Source organism: Podarcis erhardii (genome assembly GCF_964252035.2).
Source record: "Podarcis erhardii genome assembly, chromosome: 5".
Taxonomy (NCBI): Eukaryota; Metazoa; Chordata; class Lepidosauria; order Squamata; family Lacertidae; genus Podarcis; species Podarcis erhardii.
The window spans coordinates 45,067,445-45,083,937 of record NC_138509.1 but is presented as its reverse complement, the minus strand read 5'-3'; the positions used below and the strand labels follow the sequence as shown (position 1 = coordinate 45,083,937).

Below are 16,493 nucleotides of genomic sequence, written 5' to 3'. Positions count from 1 at the left end.
TTCTGCACTTGGAACGAAGCACAGCAGAGACTAATTTATCTGCTTTGGCCTCACTGGCCCCAGTCTTATTTTAGTGCCCCATCCTCGCTAGGAAGTCTATTGGCAGGCTGGTTAATGTTTAATAGGACAGTGTAACAGCTGTTCTTCACAGAGAGCTCTTCCCCCCTGAATCTTTTGGTCTCTCATTTTATCTTTAGCACACCCATGCCTTGTTACTCAGGGTGTGCTTTTTTACATGAGCCCAGTACCTGTCCACAGTTCCTCATCCTGGCCACGCCTACCTCTTGGCTGTTGTTTCAAGACCTGACTTGGGTCATGGGTCCTAGATCTTGTCCTTTCTTGTCTTCTTTGTGGTCCTGATTTCCCTAGCTATGCTCATGAAACCAGCTTCCATGTCCAGCCATGGGCTAGGATTGCCCTTCCTTTTCCTGTGATAAAATCACTAAAGTTGAGGTCTGAGGGCTCAGCTGGCCCCTCCAGCAGATGGCTGTGTCTGGTCTATGCAGCTGGAAATAAAAAACTTGATTGATCTGGCTCAGGAGATTAAACAACAACATGGTTGTAGTTGATGCACATGGCCTTAGTCTCTTACGTTACAACAATTGGGTTGTCTTAACATCTGGATCGACCAGGGTGCTCATGGGATTTCACTCGAGAGCAACCCCTCAACCTAATAATAAGTGCAGTAATGTTTGACTCTGTTTCTGACTAGACTTCTCAAGATCTTATGCCTATGTGCTCCTTGAGAGAACAGTGTTTGGGAATTGTGGATGAAGAGGTGCCAGGGTGAAAGTGCAGAGATGAAGGAAGAGGTTGCCATCAAGATCAGGCAGGGAAAGAAGGGGCGGCAGCATTAACTGAGGAAACGAAAGGTGAGGGAATAAAAAAGGCAGAGCCTCAAAATGATACTGAAAGGGGAGGGGAATATTGGAGGATGCAATTATGTCCCTTTCTGTGTAACCACAACCTAAAATGAGGAAACGGTTAATGAGAAAGTTGTTATCTGTTCTGTTTTATCATAATCTCTGCAGGGATTCATTCCAAACATGTTGTCTTGTAATGACTGCCTGGGTGAAAAGCTGCTTATCTACTTGCTATGTCCAAACATATTGGGCATATTGTATTTTCCAGTAAAATGTATTTCATTTAGTGTTGTGCTGAACCTTTTGATCCCATCTGTTTTCTTGAAGAGGGTGGAGATGAAGTAAAGTGGCCTTTGGAGAGATGGGATGGGGAACCTCTAATAAATTTTGTGGGGGACAGCAGAAAGGTTTACTTGTACTTTTTCTTTGATAAGATACGAAAGAAGAAGAAACAATAAATAGTACCCATGTTGAAAACAAGACAGAACGTTACAAAAAATGGAAAAATTGTTATTGTAGTTAACTAGACCTTAACCTAATATGGTATTTATAAAAATAAAGGGTTTACTTTATTAAACAGCATGAAGCCCTTAATGTTCTTTACAGATGGAAATTTAGTCTTTTACAATAGGCTTTCCAAGACTTCAGCTTGCAGCCTCATTGCTTCAGTCTATTTACAAAAGGGGAAGGCGGACTTCCTGTATTGAACCTCCCCGTTACGATACCAGATTAGACGTTTAAAATCCAATTTTCCCGCCTCAGCTCTACTCATGGGTAGTTACTTTAGAATCAAATTGTCCACAGGAAAAAGTCAGTGCTCTCCGGCAACAGCTATGCGGCTTCGCTATGTGGAAAAAGCAGACGATTTGAAGCACCGCGCTGCTCACCCCACATCGCTCCGTATCCCCGAAACCGGGGTTTCCCCGCGAGTAGGGGAGGCGCAAAAGGTGCCCGCCGAATCCCACGCTCACAGGCTTCTCCCGCCTGTGATTTTTTGCGGGTCTCCGCCTTCGCCGTGGCGGCCAGACCCAAATTCCCACAGGGCAAATTCCTCCCAATCAGAGGAATTCCACCATTACCGGAGGCACCAACCCGGAAGTCCTAGGGTTGTTCGCTTTGACCTTGCTATGCCTGTCATGGGGTCGTCTGCTCTTGGGGCAGGGGCCTGGTAGGAATTTTTTTCCCCATCTGGCTGATTGGCTGGGGCCATTTGGTTTTTGCCTACCGCGTAGCAAATCGTCACAACTTGTAAGGTTGCGGTTAGGCATTGGTTTATGGTTTGGTTGGTTGAGGGGAAGTGGTTGAGTGCCTGCCCTTGGTAGGTTGAGTGCCTGCCCCTCTAATGCTGCTGCTGCAAGGGATTCCGTTAAAGGAATTGGGGGCTAACTATTGCTTGTCCACTCTGTCAAGGGGCCTCGGGCCATAGCAATGAGCTCCTGGTTGCAATTGGGGTGAGGGCAGGTTCCCTGCTCCGCGTTACCCCCAAGCGTATTCCCCTATTCTGACTTTCGCATTGTGTGGAATGTCAGTCTGTCCCCCATGGTGGGGGCAGATAGTCGCAACCAATGCCTAAGCAACCACTCACAAATTTGTATTTCAATAAAGTTGTGGCCAAAATTATGCCAAAAATCTTAAACAAAAAATTCTGTGTGATGTGTGAGTCATTGGGGTGGCCCTGGGGACCTCGACACACAAAAGCTCATTCATGTTTGCAGCAGTGCAGGGCTCTTGGCACTAAGGTGTCCTAGAAAGGCCATATTGCTACAGAGGAGAAAAAAGGGTTTGAAGAGGTAAAAAGTCTGATCATCCAACTGATACATTTATTAATGTAATGCAGACCCTCAACCTATAAAATTTCTCCAGAGCTTTTGTTTGGGCTTGATACAACAGTAGTTCTAATTTGAGCATCATTTTTAGAACTTGAATTCTTCTTCTTCACCATCAAGACCACGGTTTCAGATATGCCAATTTGCCTTGTCATTCAAAAGAGTCACTTTTGGAAATACAGTTGATGTACACTTTTGTTCTTCGGTTTCATCCAAAAACATAACAAAAATGCTGAGCTGCAACTTTGGGGTGTCAAGTTCATTCCAAATGATGATTATCTGCTTGCCATCTCATAGATGCACTTGCTTGGTTCTCCAGCAATCAAGTGTCTGCATTCTGAGATGTGCTGCGGCTTGTGACCTGACCTTAGGTCTTGCACTGCTAGCAAAGAAGTGCTCAGAATGAGGATGCGTTTCACTGGAATAAAGCATAATTTTACACTGGTATCGCAACAAAGGTGTGCCAGTTAGGTAACATCAAAAGGGAACATTTTGATTTTGATGTTTCAGAATTTAGCTGCATGTAATGCAGAATAAAGGTAAAGGGACCCTTGACCATTAGGTCCAGTCGCGGACGACTCTGGGGTTGCGGCGCTCATCTTGCTTTATTGGCTGAGGGAGCCAGCGTACAGCTTCCAGGTCATGTGGCCAGCATGACTAAGCCGCTTCTGGTGAACCAGAGCAGTGCACGGAAACGCCGTTTACCTTCCCGCAGGAGTGGTACCTATTTATCTACTTGCACTTTGTGCTTTCAAACTGCTAGGTTGGCAGGAGCAGGGACTGAGCAACGGGAGCTCACCCCGTTGCAGGGATTCGAACCGCCGACCTTCTGATGAGCAAGCCCTAGGCTCTGTGGTTTAACCCACAGCGCCACCTGCAGAATACACACTAGCAAAATCCAGAAAGATTGGCTGTGGATGGCAAGCTGCTGTTGATTTATAAGTTTTGATTGCTTGGGTTTTTCAAGTTCCTTTCCAGTGTTCTTCCATTGTGTTTTATGGCGTGTGCACACACAGAAGTGGAATTGCCATGTGGGGTGCTTTAGTTCAGGAAGGTGATCAGTCATGCTGTCTTCCAGGATGTTCCATACTATTCTCTCCACCCTGTTTTTCATTATTTCCCCTCAACAGTCAGTCAGCCACATTCACACAATGTGTATTAATACCACATTGAACAGTCAAAGAATTCTGTAGTTTGTTAAGGGTGCTGAGAGTTGTTAGGAAGCCCCTTTTCACCTCACAGAGCTACAGTTTCCAGAATTCCATGTGAAGACGGATGAATTGTGAAGCCACTCTGAGACCAACTCTCGGCACCCTTAAAAAAATACAACTCCCACAATTCTTTGGGAGGAAGCCATGTTTTTGTTTTTAAGTGGTGTTGTAGTGCTTTATACGTATGGTGTGAGTGTGACCTAAGTTCACTCCTCATTGATATGTTTGGTTGTTGTTTTCATCCATCATAGTTTTTTCCTAAATATTATTTTTTTGCTTCTGCAACCTTTGGAATCCTGTAAGCCTGCTGATACCTCCCTCTTGTGGCTTGGTTGTGCCATTTTGATTATTGTAGTTCTCGGTGTGATAAGCAGTGATAAGTCAATGAAAAGTTGAAGAAAGGGTAGCAAATATATGGCTTCCTGAAATAATTTGATTTCTTTGCCCCTTAGATCTTATCCCAGAATTTGCTGATATTGATAGAGCAAACCCAAACTGTGTGGTGGTTGGTGATGCAGCAGACAACTTTTCTTACAAAAACCTTAATGCTGCCTTCCAAGTGCTTATTGGTTTGGAGAATCCAGTTCTGATATCTCTAGGAAGAGGGTAAGTTAATCAATTTATTTATAGTTCTCAGAAATATTGGGGATGCCAGAAATATATGTGTGCTGCTTGCTTCCCCTTCCAGCCTCTTTTGCTGTATTTTGACTTCTTTTTTGAAGCCCAGAATTAGGGAGAATTATGCCACTATTGCACTGCTCTTTGCATTATCTTCTTAATAACTTACCGTATTTTTCGCACCATAACACTCACTTTTTTCCGCCTAGAAAGTAATGGGAAATGTCTGTGCGTGTTATGGAGCGAATGCCTACGGATGGCGGGGGGATCTGCTGCAGTCAGCAGAGGATCCATGGTTCCCCTTCCTTCCCTCCTGCGTGGCTCGCTTTGAAACAGCAAAGCGGGAGAAGAGCCGCTGAGTGGGGAGGAGAGAGGGACAGAGAGCCTGCTTCTGCAAAGGAGCAAAGCGGGAGAGGAGAGGAGCCGCTTACACGAGTCCGGAGCTGTTTTTTTCAGTGAGCCAGGGAGGAGGGAGAGAACAGCTCGCTAAATAGCAGCAAATTTTTTCGCAAGCAGGCTCTCTGTCCCTTCTCCTCCCCACTCAGCTGGCTAAATAGTAGCAAAGTTTTTCAGCGAGCCGGGAGGAGGGAGCTGTTTTTTTCAGCGAGCTGGGGAGGAGGGAGAGAATAGCTCGCTAAATAGCAGCAAATTTTTTCGCAAGCAGGCTCTCTGTCCCTTCTCCTCCCCACTCAGCTGGCTAAATAGTAGCAAAGTTTTTCAGCGAGCCGGGAGGAGGGAGCTGTTTTTTTCAGCGAGCTGGGGAGGAGGGAGAGAATAGCTCGCTAAATAGCAGCAAATTTTTTCGCAAGCAGGCTCTCTGTCCCTTCTCCTCCCCACTCAGCGGGCTAAATAGCAGCAAAGTTTTTCAGCGAGCTGGGGAAGAGGGAGAGAAGCAGAGCCTTTAAAGGAGCAAAGCGGAAGAGGAGAGGAGCCTTCTCTTATACCCCTCTTCTGCATTATTAACAGCATCCTTCTCCACCCACCCCACGCGTGCACCTTGTCCCTTGAGTGCTTTTCCTTCCCTCCCCACTTAAAACGTGGTTACAAAGCACGGATCCACATGGATCCTCAGGATTTTTGCACTGGGTCACCCCAAATTCACCATCAGATCACATAGCATGTCCATGGCTACAGCTTGCACCAAAAAAATCACACACCCACTGTTGCCTGGGGCCGCAGTGGTGCAAAAACGTGGTTACAAAGCACGGATCCACATGGATCCTCAAGATTTTTGCATTGGGCTACCCCAAATTCACCGTCAGATCACATGTCTGTGGCCACAGCATGAACCACAAAAATCATACATCCACTGTTTCGTTTAGAATATTTTTTTTCTTGTTTTCCTCCTCTAAAAACTATGTGCGTGTTATGGTCGGGTGCGTGTTATGGTGCGAAAAATACGGTATTTCCCCATGGTTTTATCTGTTCTTGCTGCGTATTAGACGTGTGTTTGCAAAGACTACCATGTATTCCGCACCCCCTCTAGCTCCCATTTTTAAAAGCACAGGAGAACAGCAACTGTCTCAGTAGCCTTTGGAACAACATGAAATCCGTTTTGCACCTAATACTGCCTAATTTTATTAAGGCTGCCTAACACTTGCTGCACACCATTTAGGATGTTTACAAGCTACAGGCTCTTGGGCTTCAACCTCATTCCCAGCCCTTTATCTCCCTCTATCTCTTTGTTATGTTGCTTTGCTTAATATCCATCCTAAAGAAGTACTGATCCCTAAAAGCAATTCTCAATCAGTGTAACTGTTTTCAGTAGGGGTAATATGCTTGCGGACTGCTGTCCTTACCAACATTTTTGCGGCAGCATTTTTTTCACTAGTTGCAATTTCTGGACCATCTTCAAGGGCAGTCCCATGTAGGTTGCATTACAGTAATCCAGTTTGGAGTTTACCAGAGCATGAGTAACTATGGCCAGGCTATCCCTATCCAGAAATAGCTGAAGCTGCATAGAGGTGTTCCTAATCCTCAAGTCCACCTGGGCCTTGAGTGATAAAGATGGTTCCAGGAGCCCCACAAACAACACACCTCCTCCTCCTTCATGGGAAATGTAACCCACTATGAACATACTAATTACACCTAACTCCAAACCCCCTGATGACAGCCGCCTCACATAGAAGTTAAATAACATGGAATCCCTCAAGAAAGCTTCCTTGGGATCTGAGCACCAATCACCCTATGCTATTCTCTGAAATTGTCCTTGAAGGTAGGAGCAAAACCACTTTAAACCCATGCCTCCAACTCCCTCAGACAGTATCATGTTCATTGCTGTCCAAAGGCATGGTCAAGGTGAATCAACAGGCTTGCCCTCCCCCCTGCCCTTTTCCTGACAAAGGTCATCAATCAGAGCAACAAAAGCTGAGACTGCGTTGAAATGGGTCTAAAATGATAATCAGTTTTATACAAGCACTCTTGAAGCTGCTCTACCACCACCTTCTTGAGCACCTTGCTGAGAGCATGTACACACTGGGCACCTAGCAGCCCTGATTTAAGACTGTGCCTCTAACCCTGATTCTTTAGAGGATAACTCCCAGTGAACTTGGTAGGTCTTTCTTCTGAGTGGACCTGCTTTGATGTGGCTGATAGCTCCTTGTATCCCATTGATCTCAATGTGGTGCGCCTTGATTCCCTAAGCATGATTACTTGGAAGAAAGCCCAAGTGAATTCAGTGCAGTTTACTAAATGGGTCAATGGTTGGAGCTTTTAATGCACTGGACAGTATTGGAGTGCATCCATTTTGTTTTATTCCTTGGAGCTGTCCCATAGGAGGCAGCTTTGATTTATTTCTAAACAGCTGTAAGGCTTTCTTAGAGTAGTCATGCAGGTAGTTCAATGGAGCTAAGTAGGGGTCTACTGTGATTGTTGACTTCCTCTGATAGCGTGTTTGTGTGTGTGTTGGGGGAGCAGACCAAGTCTTACTTGGAGTGAAGTAAATGTTGCAGAAATATGAAGTGTACAAGACCTTTGTAATTCAAACCTCCTCTTTAAGCTTGTAACATCTTCCATAAAGGAGACTACTTTGCTTTGTGTGAGAAGGTGACATTAAATTTGCTTTGATTCAAAATTGAGCTTCTGTGGTAGTATCTAGCTGCAGCAGCAGTGCTTCTAGCAGCAGTTATTTGTTTCCATGTGGTATTTCTGTAGTAATTCTCTCTCTCTCTATATATATATAAAACAGAAAAGTATAGAGTTCATTCAATTCAATTATTTTGAAGAAAGAAACTAACATTCTTTCAGCTAAAGTTTTGGTGTGCTCACTTAGAAACCCAAAGCATTAGACTTTCTGGAGCAGAATGCTCTCCTTGTGAAACTGGAGTGATTTACATTTAGCATCTGTTTTGGGCCGAGAGTGGGAATTGGCTTTGTAATTTCTTCTGTCATGCCACTGTCAGAAAATTAAGCTGTTTACGCTAGACTATAGAAGGTTAATGGCTGTTCTAGCAAAGGTCAAGTGGTCATTTTAAAGAGAGGCTATGCTGAATAATCGAAAATGGCAGAAGGATAAAGCATAAAATCTTATCTGACTGCTCATCCTATACATTTCTGCTCTCTACCTATCTGTCTTGGGACTTGAAAGAAAACACTTGCCTTATCCTGATTGTCTCTTTTACTATTTCTGGAAAAGAAATATGCTAAATAAGATTCTGAATATTCACTAAAAGAAAGGCCCTGGCTTCATTCCTGAGCATAGTTTATTTGGAGTAAGTTCTACCTCAGCATTTCTAAAGAAACATGGTTAAAATAATTGGTCAGCTTGGGTGGCAAACCCCCAGACCACTTAATCTTGTGTTTTCTGGTTTGGCTAGTCAGTGAGAGTCTTCACTTACAATGGAAGAAGAAAGAGTGTTTAAGGTGTGTATGTACAGAAGGGAGTTCTGGCTTATTGCCACCATCTTGGTGGCATATACACCCATTTAGTAGTAGTAGTATTAGTAGTATTAGTAGTATTAGTAGTATTATTATTAGTAGTAGTAATAATAATAATAATAATAATAATAATAATAATAATGTCATAGGACTCAACTGGACAAGAGACCAGGCCTCCTGCTTCTCTCACATTTTTGTCAGAAGCAACCATAGCGAACACACCAAATTAGTTCATGGAAGGTGAAGTTATCAGGGACTCTTGGTCAGGATGTCTGTGTATTGTCTCCAGTACTGGAAGCGGTAAGCTTCTGAATGCCAGGTGCTGAGGAGCACACGTGGGGAGGGTGCCACTGTGCAAATGTGTTTCTTGCAGGCTTCCTTATAGGGAACAGGATGCTGGACTAGATGGGCCTTTGGTTTGATCCAGCGAAGCTATTTGTATGTTCTTAAGATCTAAAAATATTTGAATCTAATTTTAACCTTTTCATTTCCAGGCGTTATTATAAAGAAACAGATGGCTTAAAACTTGACGTTGGGGCATATATGAAGGCATTGGAGGTATTTTATAGTTCAAAGGGATATGTTTATTGCAAGCATCGCACTGCACAACCACATTTGTTTGTATTGATCAGCATGTGAACACAAATCGGATGAAGGTTTCTTATATTAGAAATTGCAAATGGGTCTCTGTCTTTCCTGGGGCATTTTTTTTTTTTTTTTGGAAATAAACGTTTTAGAAAGTCCTTGTTACTTTGGTGGTGTTGATTATTTGGAGGAGAGGAAATATATTCAGCTGTAAGAACAATGCACAGCTCTCTCATTTACTTTGGAACCTTTTGCTCCGTAAAGCTTAGGAGTTAATGCATTTCACAAACTGAGGGGCAGAGTTAAGAAGTGGGCAGGGAGGTAGCTCATCAGTTTTATATGTTAACAACTGACAAGGTTCTAAAACTTCCGAATGAGTTTTATGATCCCTAAAAATGCCAATATATGGATGGAAGACGGCATGCAAAGACTGTGGTGTTGTGGGGGCCCGTGTGCCATACTTGTTGATCTTTATAGCAGCAGTCCATATCACATGTGAGCTGTGACAGTGCTTTAGCAAATAATGTAGCACAAAAGGTGGAGCCTGTTGCCTCCTCGAAGGTGGCTTGCCAAGCACATACCTCTTAATTTCCCCAAGATTTCAAGAGTTCATTTGGAAAGGTCTCTTTTGTTGCTACTTTTATCTGCTGACCTTAATTTCCTTCAATTTTTGTATTATTTTGCCGTTGCTGAATTTATTATTGCTGTTGACCTGTATTGTTCTGAGCTGCCTTGAGAACGCTTGTATTGAAGGGTGGCATATAAATGCATAAATAAATAAGATATCCTTAACCATAGCCTTTGACCTTAATTTACAAAAACATGCAACACACTTGTGGTTGGAAACGTATTTGCCCTGTGATGATGCCACCTTGCTGTTGTCAGTGGCGGCCAGTGAAGAGAAATGGAAACAGGAGAACTCACTGTGATAATAATGCTCCCATCACAGGGCGAGTGTTCCTCCATAATTGTGAGGGAGAGGAACTCAAGGCAGTGTTCCCATGCTGCACATAGCATGTAATTCTCACCAGAGTCTGTAGGCATGCACTTGCATCTTTGAAAGATTAGGCTGCAAGTAGCTTGAAAGAAAAAGACAGGCTATGTTAGTAGTGGTATGTCAGCAATGAGCCAAAGCATGAAGAGACTTGTTTCTATCAATTGCAGCATGCCTGTTATCTGCTACTTTTTGTGATACCATTACATTCTTTTCAAGTAGCCCACAGAAACGCATAGCTTTTTTAAAAAACAAAAACAAAACAAACAAACCCAATTTCTGGATAGTTTCAAAGAACATGTCAGGCTTATTATGAAAAAATATAGGTGTACATTGGAAAATTGCAAAATTATTTAGACATGACTATGATGATGATGATGTGTCTTATTTGTGTGTAAATCAACCAGACACCTTTGTTTTGAAAGTTAACCATGTTAATTTTGTTTTCTCATCTAGTATGCATGTGATATTCAAGCGGAGGTGGTGGGAAAGCCATCCAAAATGTTTTTCCAGTCAGCCTTGACAGAAATGGGCATTGAACCACACCAGGTAAGCTTTCTTGATTAATACCATCTGCTTTCATTCTAGCAATACTTCCAGGGGGTGTTTTGGAAGGGAAAATATAATCAAACAGTCTACTTTCACAAAAGGTGGTATAACATGGGAGCTGCGAATTCACAAAGGACTTCTGCTCCTCTTCTGTGAAAAGAAAAATTGCATGGTTCCCATGTTAAATTGCTCACTCATGGAGATTACTCACATGAGTTGGGTACTGTTTAGTTTATTTTACTTTCCTTTACTCCCTCCACCCCACTTTTTAAAGGATGAGTTGGCCATAGAGTATTTGCTTGAATACATTCATAGTGCAGAATGCAATTTTAAAAAATGACTTCTTATCTTTACCAAATCTTGAGTGAGTTTTGACATTGTAGGATCCACTATCTCATGTCTGTCAGAGACCAGATTCCTCTTCATTGGGTAATGGAGGTGAGGACTCCTTTAAGTAAAGCTGGTGGCCATCATTACAACTATCACTTCCAACTATTTTCTCCCCCAAGCTTTCATACAATGCATTTCTCTCCCAAAGCAGTCTTCAGTATTGTTTCAGATTTAAAAGCAATTAAGTTCTTAAACATGTTTAAGACAATAATATTATACTGCTTTTCTTTTATGTGCCATAGCCTTTTAATTTGCTGTATCTTGTTATACAGAAGTTGGAGAAAAACATGCCCTGGCTCCACTTTAAGCCAGTGGTATAAGTCCTCCTGCGACAGCACAAACTTTCACTTGGAAGGAATAAGAGTTATGAATTACAAGATAATAATTCCATCCAGTGGTTTGGATGATATAAAGAAAAACAACAGCATGTGTTGTGTCTTAGAACCGAGAGCTGATGCTCTGACCCTGTATTTCATGCTTTGTTTGTTTTATCGTATTATAGAATATAGGCATTGAGAAGAAATAGTAAGTCATCGAGGCTCAGTTGTCCGTTGGATGATTGTCCCTTAAATAGATTTTAGATGGGTGATGTTCATTCTAATTTTGAAAATATCAGACTTTGGAATTTGAAACCAAAGGAAGCTTTTCCTTTCATATCACATTCCAAAGTTCTTTTTTTTTTTTTTTTTTTTTTTTTTTGAGTGTGTGTGCCTTCTGTTTCCATTCCCTGTTTATTCTCTCTTACATTCTAGCATTCGGGAAAACATTGACCCCCTTTTATACACAGTTGTTATTGTTGTTGTTTAGTCGCATTTACGCACACACAGAGTCTTACAACTGACTGGCACTATGGTAGTGTGGCAAAACGGACGGTTAGAGTATTGGACTATGACCTGGGAAACCGGGGTTTGAATCCCCACTCAGCCATGAAGCTCAGTGGGTGACCTTGGGCCAGTCAGCGTCTCTTAACCTAACCTACCTCACAGGGTTGTGGTGAGGATGAAATGGGGAAGAGAAGGTACACCACCTTGAGATCCTTGAAAGATAAAGGTGGTCTATAAACTTAATAAATAGATATATAGTTCTTCCTTCTTCCTTGTCTGCTTCCCCACCAGCACCACACAGCTGTCTCTCGAACCATAGTGCTGATAGCTTCGCACAGTTCTATATGGAATATTCATAAATATTATATAACCCTTCAGCAACTGCACGGAGGTCATTTCAATACAAAGTCATTATTCTACTGCCAATACAACCTCAAAGCCTGCAGCCTGTGTTTCCCACAGTTGTCTGTGTGGCTTTTTTATACCAGTTGTTTATCTGATTTTGAAACTGCAGAAAGAGAGTTGTCTTGCCAATGTTCTGCACTTTCATTTGTTAATCTTATTTTGCTCACTGCAACCATCATGTGCCCTAACATTGTCCAAATGGTGTGGCTTTGACCACAGTAAATAACAGTAGAGGAAATTATTCCTGTGATACAAAATCCTATAGGATCCTTCCCCACACAGGCAGACATATAAATGAAAGCTTTTTATGGCATATAGTCATACTATTTTTTTAAAAAATGACTTTTTATCCCTTATTTTGCCAGGAGTTCCTGAAAATGCTGCTCTGTGACTTCTTTTTTCTTTTTAAAGACAAGCAGTCTGTTAAAATCCTGATCCTGGATTTTAATCCTGATCTTCTTTCCTAGTTATCACGTAGCTAAGCTATATGTTTCACTTTTTGTAATCTTCCTTCACAAGTCAATCCTTAAAGCACTTTTAACTGTTTTTGCCACTCTTCCCCAAGCTCTTTCCAATTTGTTGCTATCTTTCTAGTAATGAGATGGCCAGGACTGAACACAGCATTCCACTTGTACTAATCCATTAATCCCAGTTTGAAGGGCCCAGTGAACCAAAAAAGAAAACAGAAAACACTGCCACTTATTTTTTTAAAAACACCACACACATAAGATGACAAGGTGGGCAGATTTTGAGGAATCTCAAAATTTGAGTGGGCTTGCATCTGGTTGTTTTAAAAGGAAGCCACACAGGAACGACATAAATCCTATTCAGACACTCAGCCTCCTCAGGTGTAAACAAACATTGGGATAAATAGGAGGGGGGTTTGCCAAGCCCTGTCCGCTCCAGTATATCACCTGTATGTGATTCAGAGCCCTCAGTGTGTTTGAAGGCAAAGGTGTCTGAAGCAAGATGCTGCTATTTTGAACTCTGTAGTCCTATAGGCACATTAGCATTCAGACTGCTCAGTAGGGTAAGACATGAGAAACCATTGCTGGTAGTGTTGTGCTTAGATTTCCATTGTCTTAACAAGGAGAGGCTCTTCCTTCTTGTGCTTGGCTTGTACTACCCAGAAAGATGTCTCAGTGCCTCACAGTGTTTGTTTCCATTTTTTTAATGGTTGACTGAGATGAAATTAATTAGGGACCAGCAACAAAATGTGCTCCCATTCAGAATTCCAGCAGGAATGTATAGAAATGCACATGGTATGGAAAAAGTAGATAGGGAAAAGTTTTTTCTCCCTCTCTTGTAATACCAGACGTTGTGGATGTCCAGTGATGCTGAATGCTGGAAGATTCAGGACATATAAAAGAAAGGTTATAAGGCATATAAACAATGGAACTTGCAGTGATGACCTCCAACTTGGATGGTTTTAAAAGAGAATTAGACATATTCATGGAGGGATCAGATTCATGGAGGGACAGTGGCTTCTACCTCCACTGTCAGAGATAGTGAATACCGGTTGTTTGAGGCTCAACTTACTTGCTGTGAAACAGACAGATGTGTTCTTTTCACCTGAGCAATGCATGTATTTTGTACACATCCCCCCACCCTACACATAGATTATCTTTCACACACAAAGCAGCCACAAGGAATGGCTCAAGAATGCAGCCATAATCATTGTGATTTGGGGGGAAATAGCTGACAGTTTTATCTAGTACATCAAGCTTGTCTGTTCATGCATGCAAGGTTTGTTGCGTGTGTTGGTATCTGCCTAGGATGATAAAATAGGGCCTAGCATGCTGACATTCACCTCATAAAATTGTTCAGGCCCATTTATGTATTGCACTTAAATATAAAATTAGCTGTATCATTAAATCATTGTAAATTCCCATCTGTGCTTTATCAAACATTACAGTGGGCTTTCCCCCCACCTTTCTTCATTTTGCCACTGCAATGTCTTAGACCGTTTCACTGCGGCAGAGCTAGACAGTGGCTAAAGTTTGAATTTTTTGGAGTTGCTTTAATCAATAAAGTTATCACCAGTCATTTCCCTTGATAACTGCTTTGTAAAGAGAACCTGACTTTGCTTGCTACAGCTGAGATGTTTTCAACCTGCACTTGGAATGGAAGGTACTCCCTAAAGTCCAATTTTCATTTTAACCTTTCCTCAATAGCCTAGAAAAAAACCAGATTGCTGGTATTACTTTAATAGAAAGGAAATTTAAACCTCTTAGAGGTAACCTGCCCCTTCTTATGATTCAATAATATGACAAAGAATAACACATCTTTAAAGGTTACTGAAATAGCCTAATTCATATGTTTTAGGACTGCTGTAACAATGGGTGATTTTTACTGTATTACGCTAAAACCTAAATAATGTTAAGGTTCCAGTACTTTAATGCCATCATAAAAAGGTCTATCTGAAGCAAATTGTCCTGCTCTAATGGGAGTTGCAATGGGTCACACAAGAGTGCATAAACTACTGGTAGTTGCAAATTCCCGATTCTGATAGTGCCAAATATAGGTATGAAATGGTGCATAAGAATGCATCCCTCGTTCCCATGGGTCCATGAGGCAACTTTCCCACCTTGTCCCAATGTCATTATGCTGCACTAAAAGCAAGAATGCGATTTGCCTAGTTAGAAACCTCTGCTTGGTGCAGTGCATCTTGGATATCATTGAAAAACGGAAACAATCCACAAATGTGAGGCTGGTTGAAAACTTGAGAGTATGAATAGTGGCTTTACGTTTTCTCACTGAGCTGGAGTACTGCATGCACACTGGTGGCATGGGAGTGAACTAGCATGGAAAGACAGGTAAACATCACTCTGGCCCTGCCTCACAGCTCTTCAGCCAGCAAGTGTTGTAGCCTCCTGTTTTGTTGCCCTATTTTTGTCCAGGTACCTTAGCAGATACATCAGGAAGCAATATTATTTTAAACTGATGACAACACACCTGAGCTGCTGCTTTCTCAATGGTAATAGAAGATTGGAAAGCTGGAATGATCTTGGACTCGTGCATAGATAAACACAGTAAATTGTTTTATACCAATGTTTTATACCATTGGTCTGTCTAGTTGTCAATGATGTACGCCAGGTGCAAGTAGAAGGTAGAACCAGGACTAGTAGTAGATCTGGGTGAGTTCCAGTAGACCAGCGAGGATTTCTAATTATTTAATAATGCAGCAACAAATAGACTCCCCCTCCACCAAAATTAAGGCCACTCCAGCAAAGAAAGCTTGGGACGTGGGAACCAGAATTGAATTTATGCACGGGATGATTGTGTGGCACATTCTGGTACTGTGAACGAATTCCTAGGCTTAGTATATGCTCAGAGGCACCCTGTTACTTCATTGTATGTCTGCCTTGCATAGCCAGTCTCTTGCCCTCCTAGAAATAAAGTTATGAAGCCAAATGCACAGGTACCCTTCAAAACAATTTCTGTGGAATGAGCCAGCCTGGCTGCTCCCACCAGTAAGTGGCTTTAGCCAATGAGGGAAATTAGATACCATATTTTTCGCTCTATAAGACGCACCTGACCATAAGACGCACCTAGTTTTAGAGGAGAACAAGAAAAAAAATATTCTCTTGCTCTCTGCGCAGCGCCTCTCCAGGGGCTCCGTTTCTCCTCCTGCTTCGCTGAAGGGGCGCTACGCAGAGAGGGAAAGCTGCGCACCGCCTCTCTAGGTAAGCGAAGTCAAAACAGCAAGAGGGATCACTGCGCAGCGAAAGCAGCGATCCCTCTTGTTGTTCTGGCTTCTGGGATAGCCGTGCCAAGCCTCTTCAGGGCAGGGGGAGTGTTCTTCCCGTTGCCCTGAAGAGGCTTCACGCGGCTACCCCTGAAGCCAGAACAGCAAGAGGGGTCGGTGTGCACCAATCCCTCTTGCTCTCCTGGCTTCAGGGATAGTTGCGCAGCCTGCATTCGCTCCATAAGATGCACACACATTTCCCCTTACTTTTTAGGAGGCGAGAAGTGCGTCTTATAGAGCGAAAACTATGGTAAGTATCTTTGTGTTTAATGGGGTGGCCTACACTTTGGTTTAGGATTGGCACTGAGGAAAAGCTAGGATATTGCGCCTTTAATAGCTGTGTGGCAGACAGAAGTTCAACATGCTCAGCCTTTTCTAGTACAATGGTACCTTGGGTTAAGTACTTAATTCGTTCCGGAGGTCTGTTCTTAACCTGAAACTGTTCTTAACCTGGAGCACCACTTTAGCTAATGGGGCCTCCTGCTGCCGCTGCGCCGCCGGAGCACGATTTCTGTTCTCATCCTGAAGCAAAGTTCTTAACCCGAGGTAATATTTCTGGGTTAGCGGAGTCTGTAACCTGAAGCGTATGTAACCCGAGGTACCA

General features: G+C 42.6%; 1 protein-coding gene across 2 annotated transcripts in view; it reads left to right on the top strand.

Moving 5' to 3' along the window:
• LHPP (phospholysine phosphohistidine inorganic pyrophosphate phosphatase) overlaps positions 1–16,493 on the top strand; it is a 117,648-nt gene that overhangs the window by 15,188 nt on the left and 85,967 nt on the right. For both annotated transcript variants that reach the window (XR_014157008.1, XM_081863783.1), the window contains exons 3-5: positions 4,353–4,506; positions 8,889–8,952; positions 10,430–10,522. Coding sequence is in view for 1 of the 2 variants with exons in the window: in XM_081863783.1 (XP_081719909.1) it covers positions 4,353–4,506; positions 8,889–8,952; positions 10,430–10,522 (311 nt within the window). In the remaining variant the exon portion in view is untranslated. The remainder of the gene's footprint in view (positions 1–4,352; positions 4,507–8,888; positions 8,953–10,429; positions 10,523–16,493) is intronic.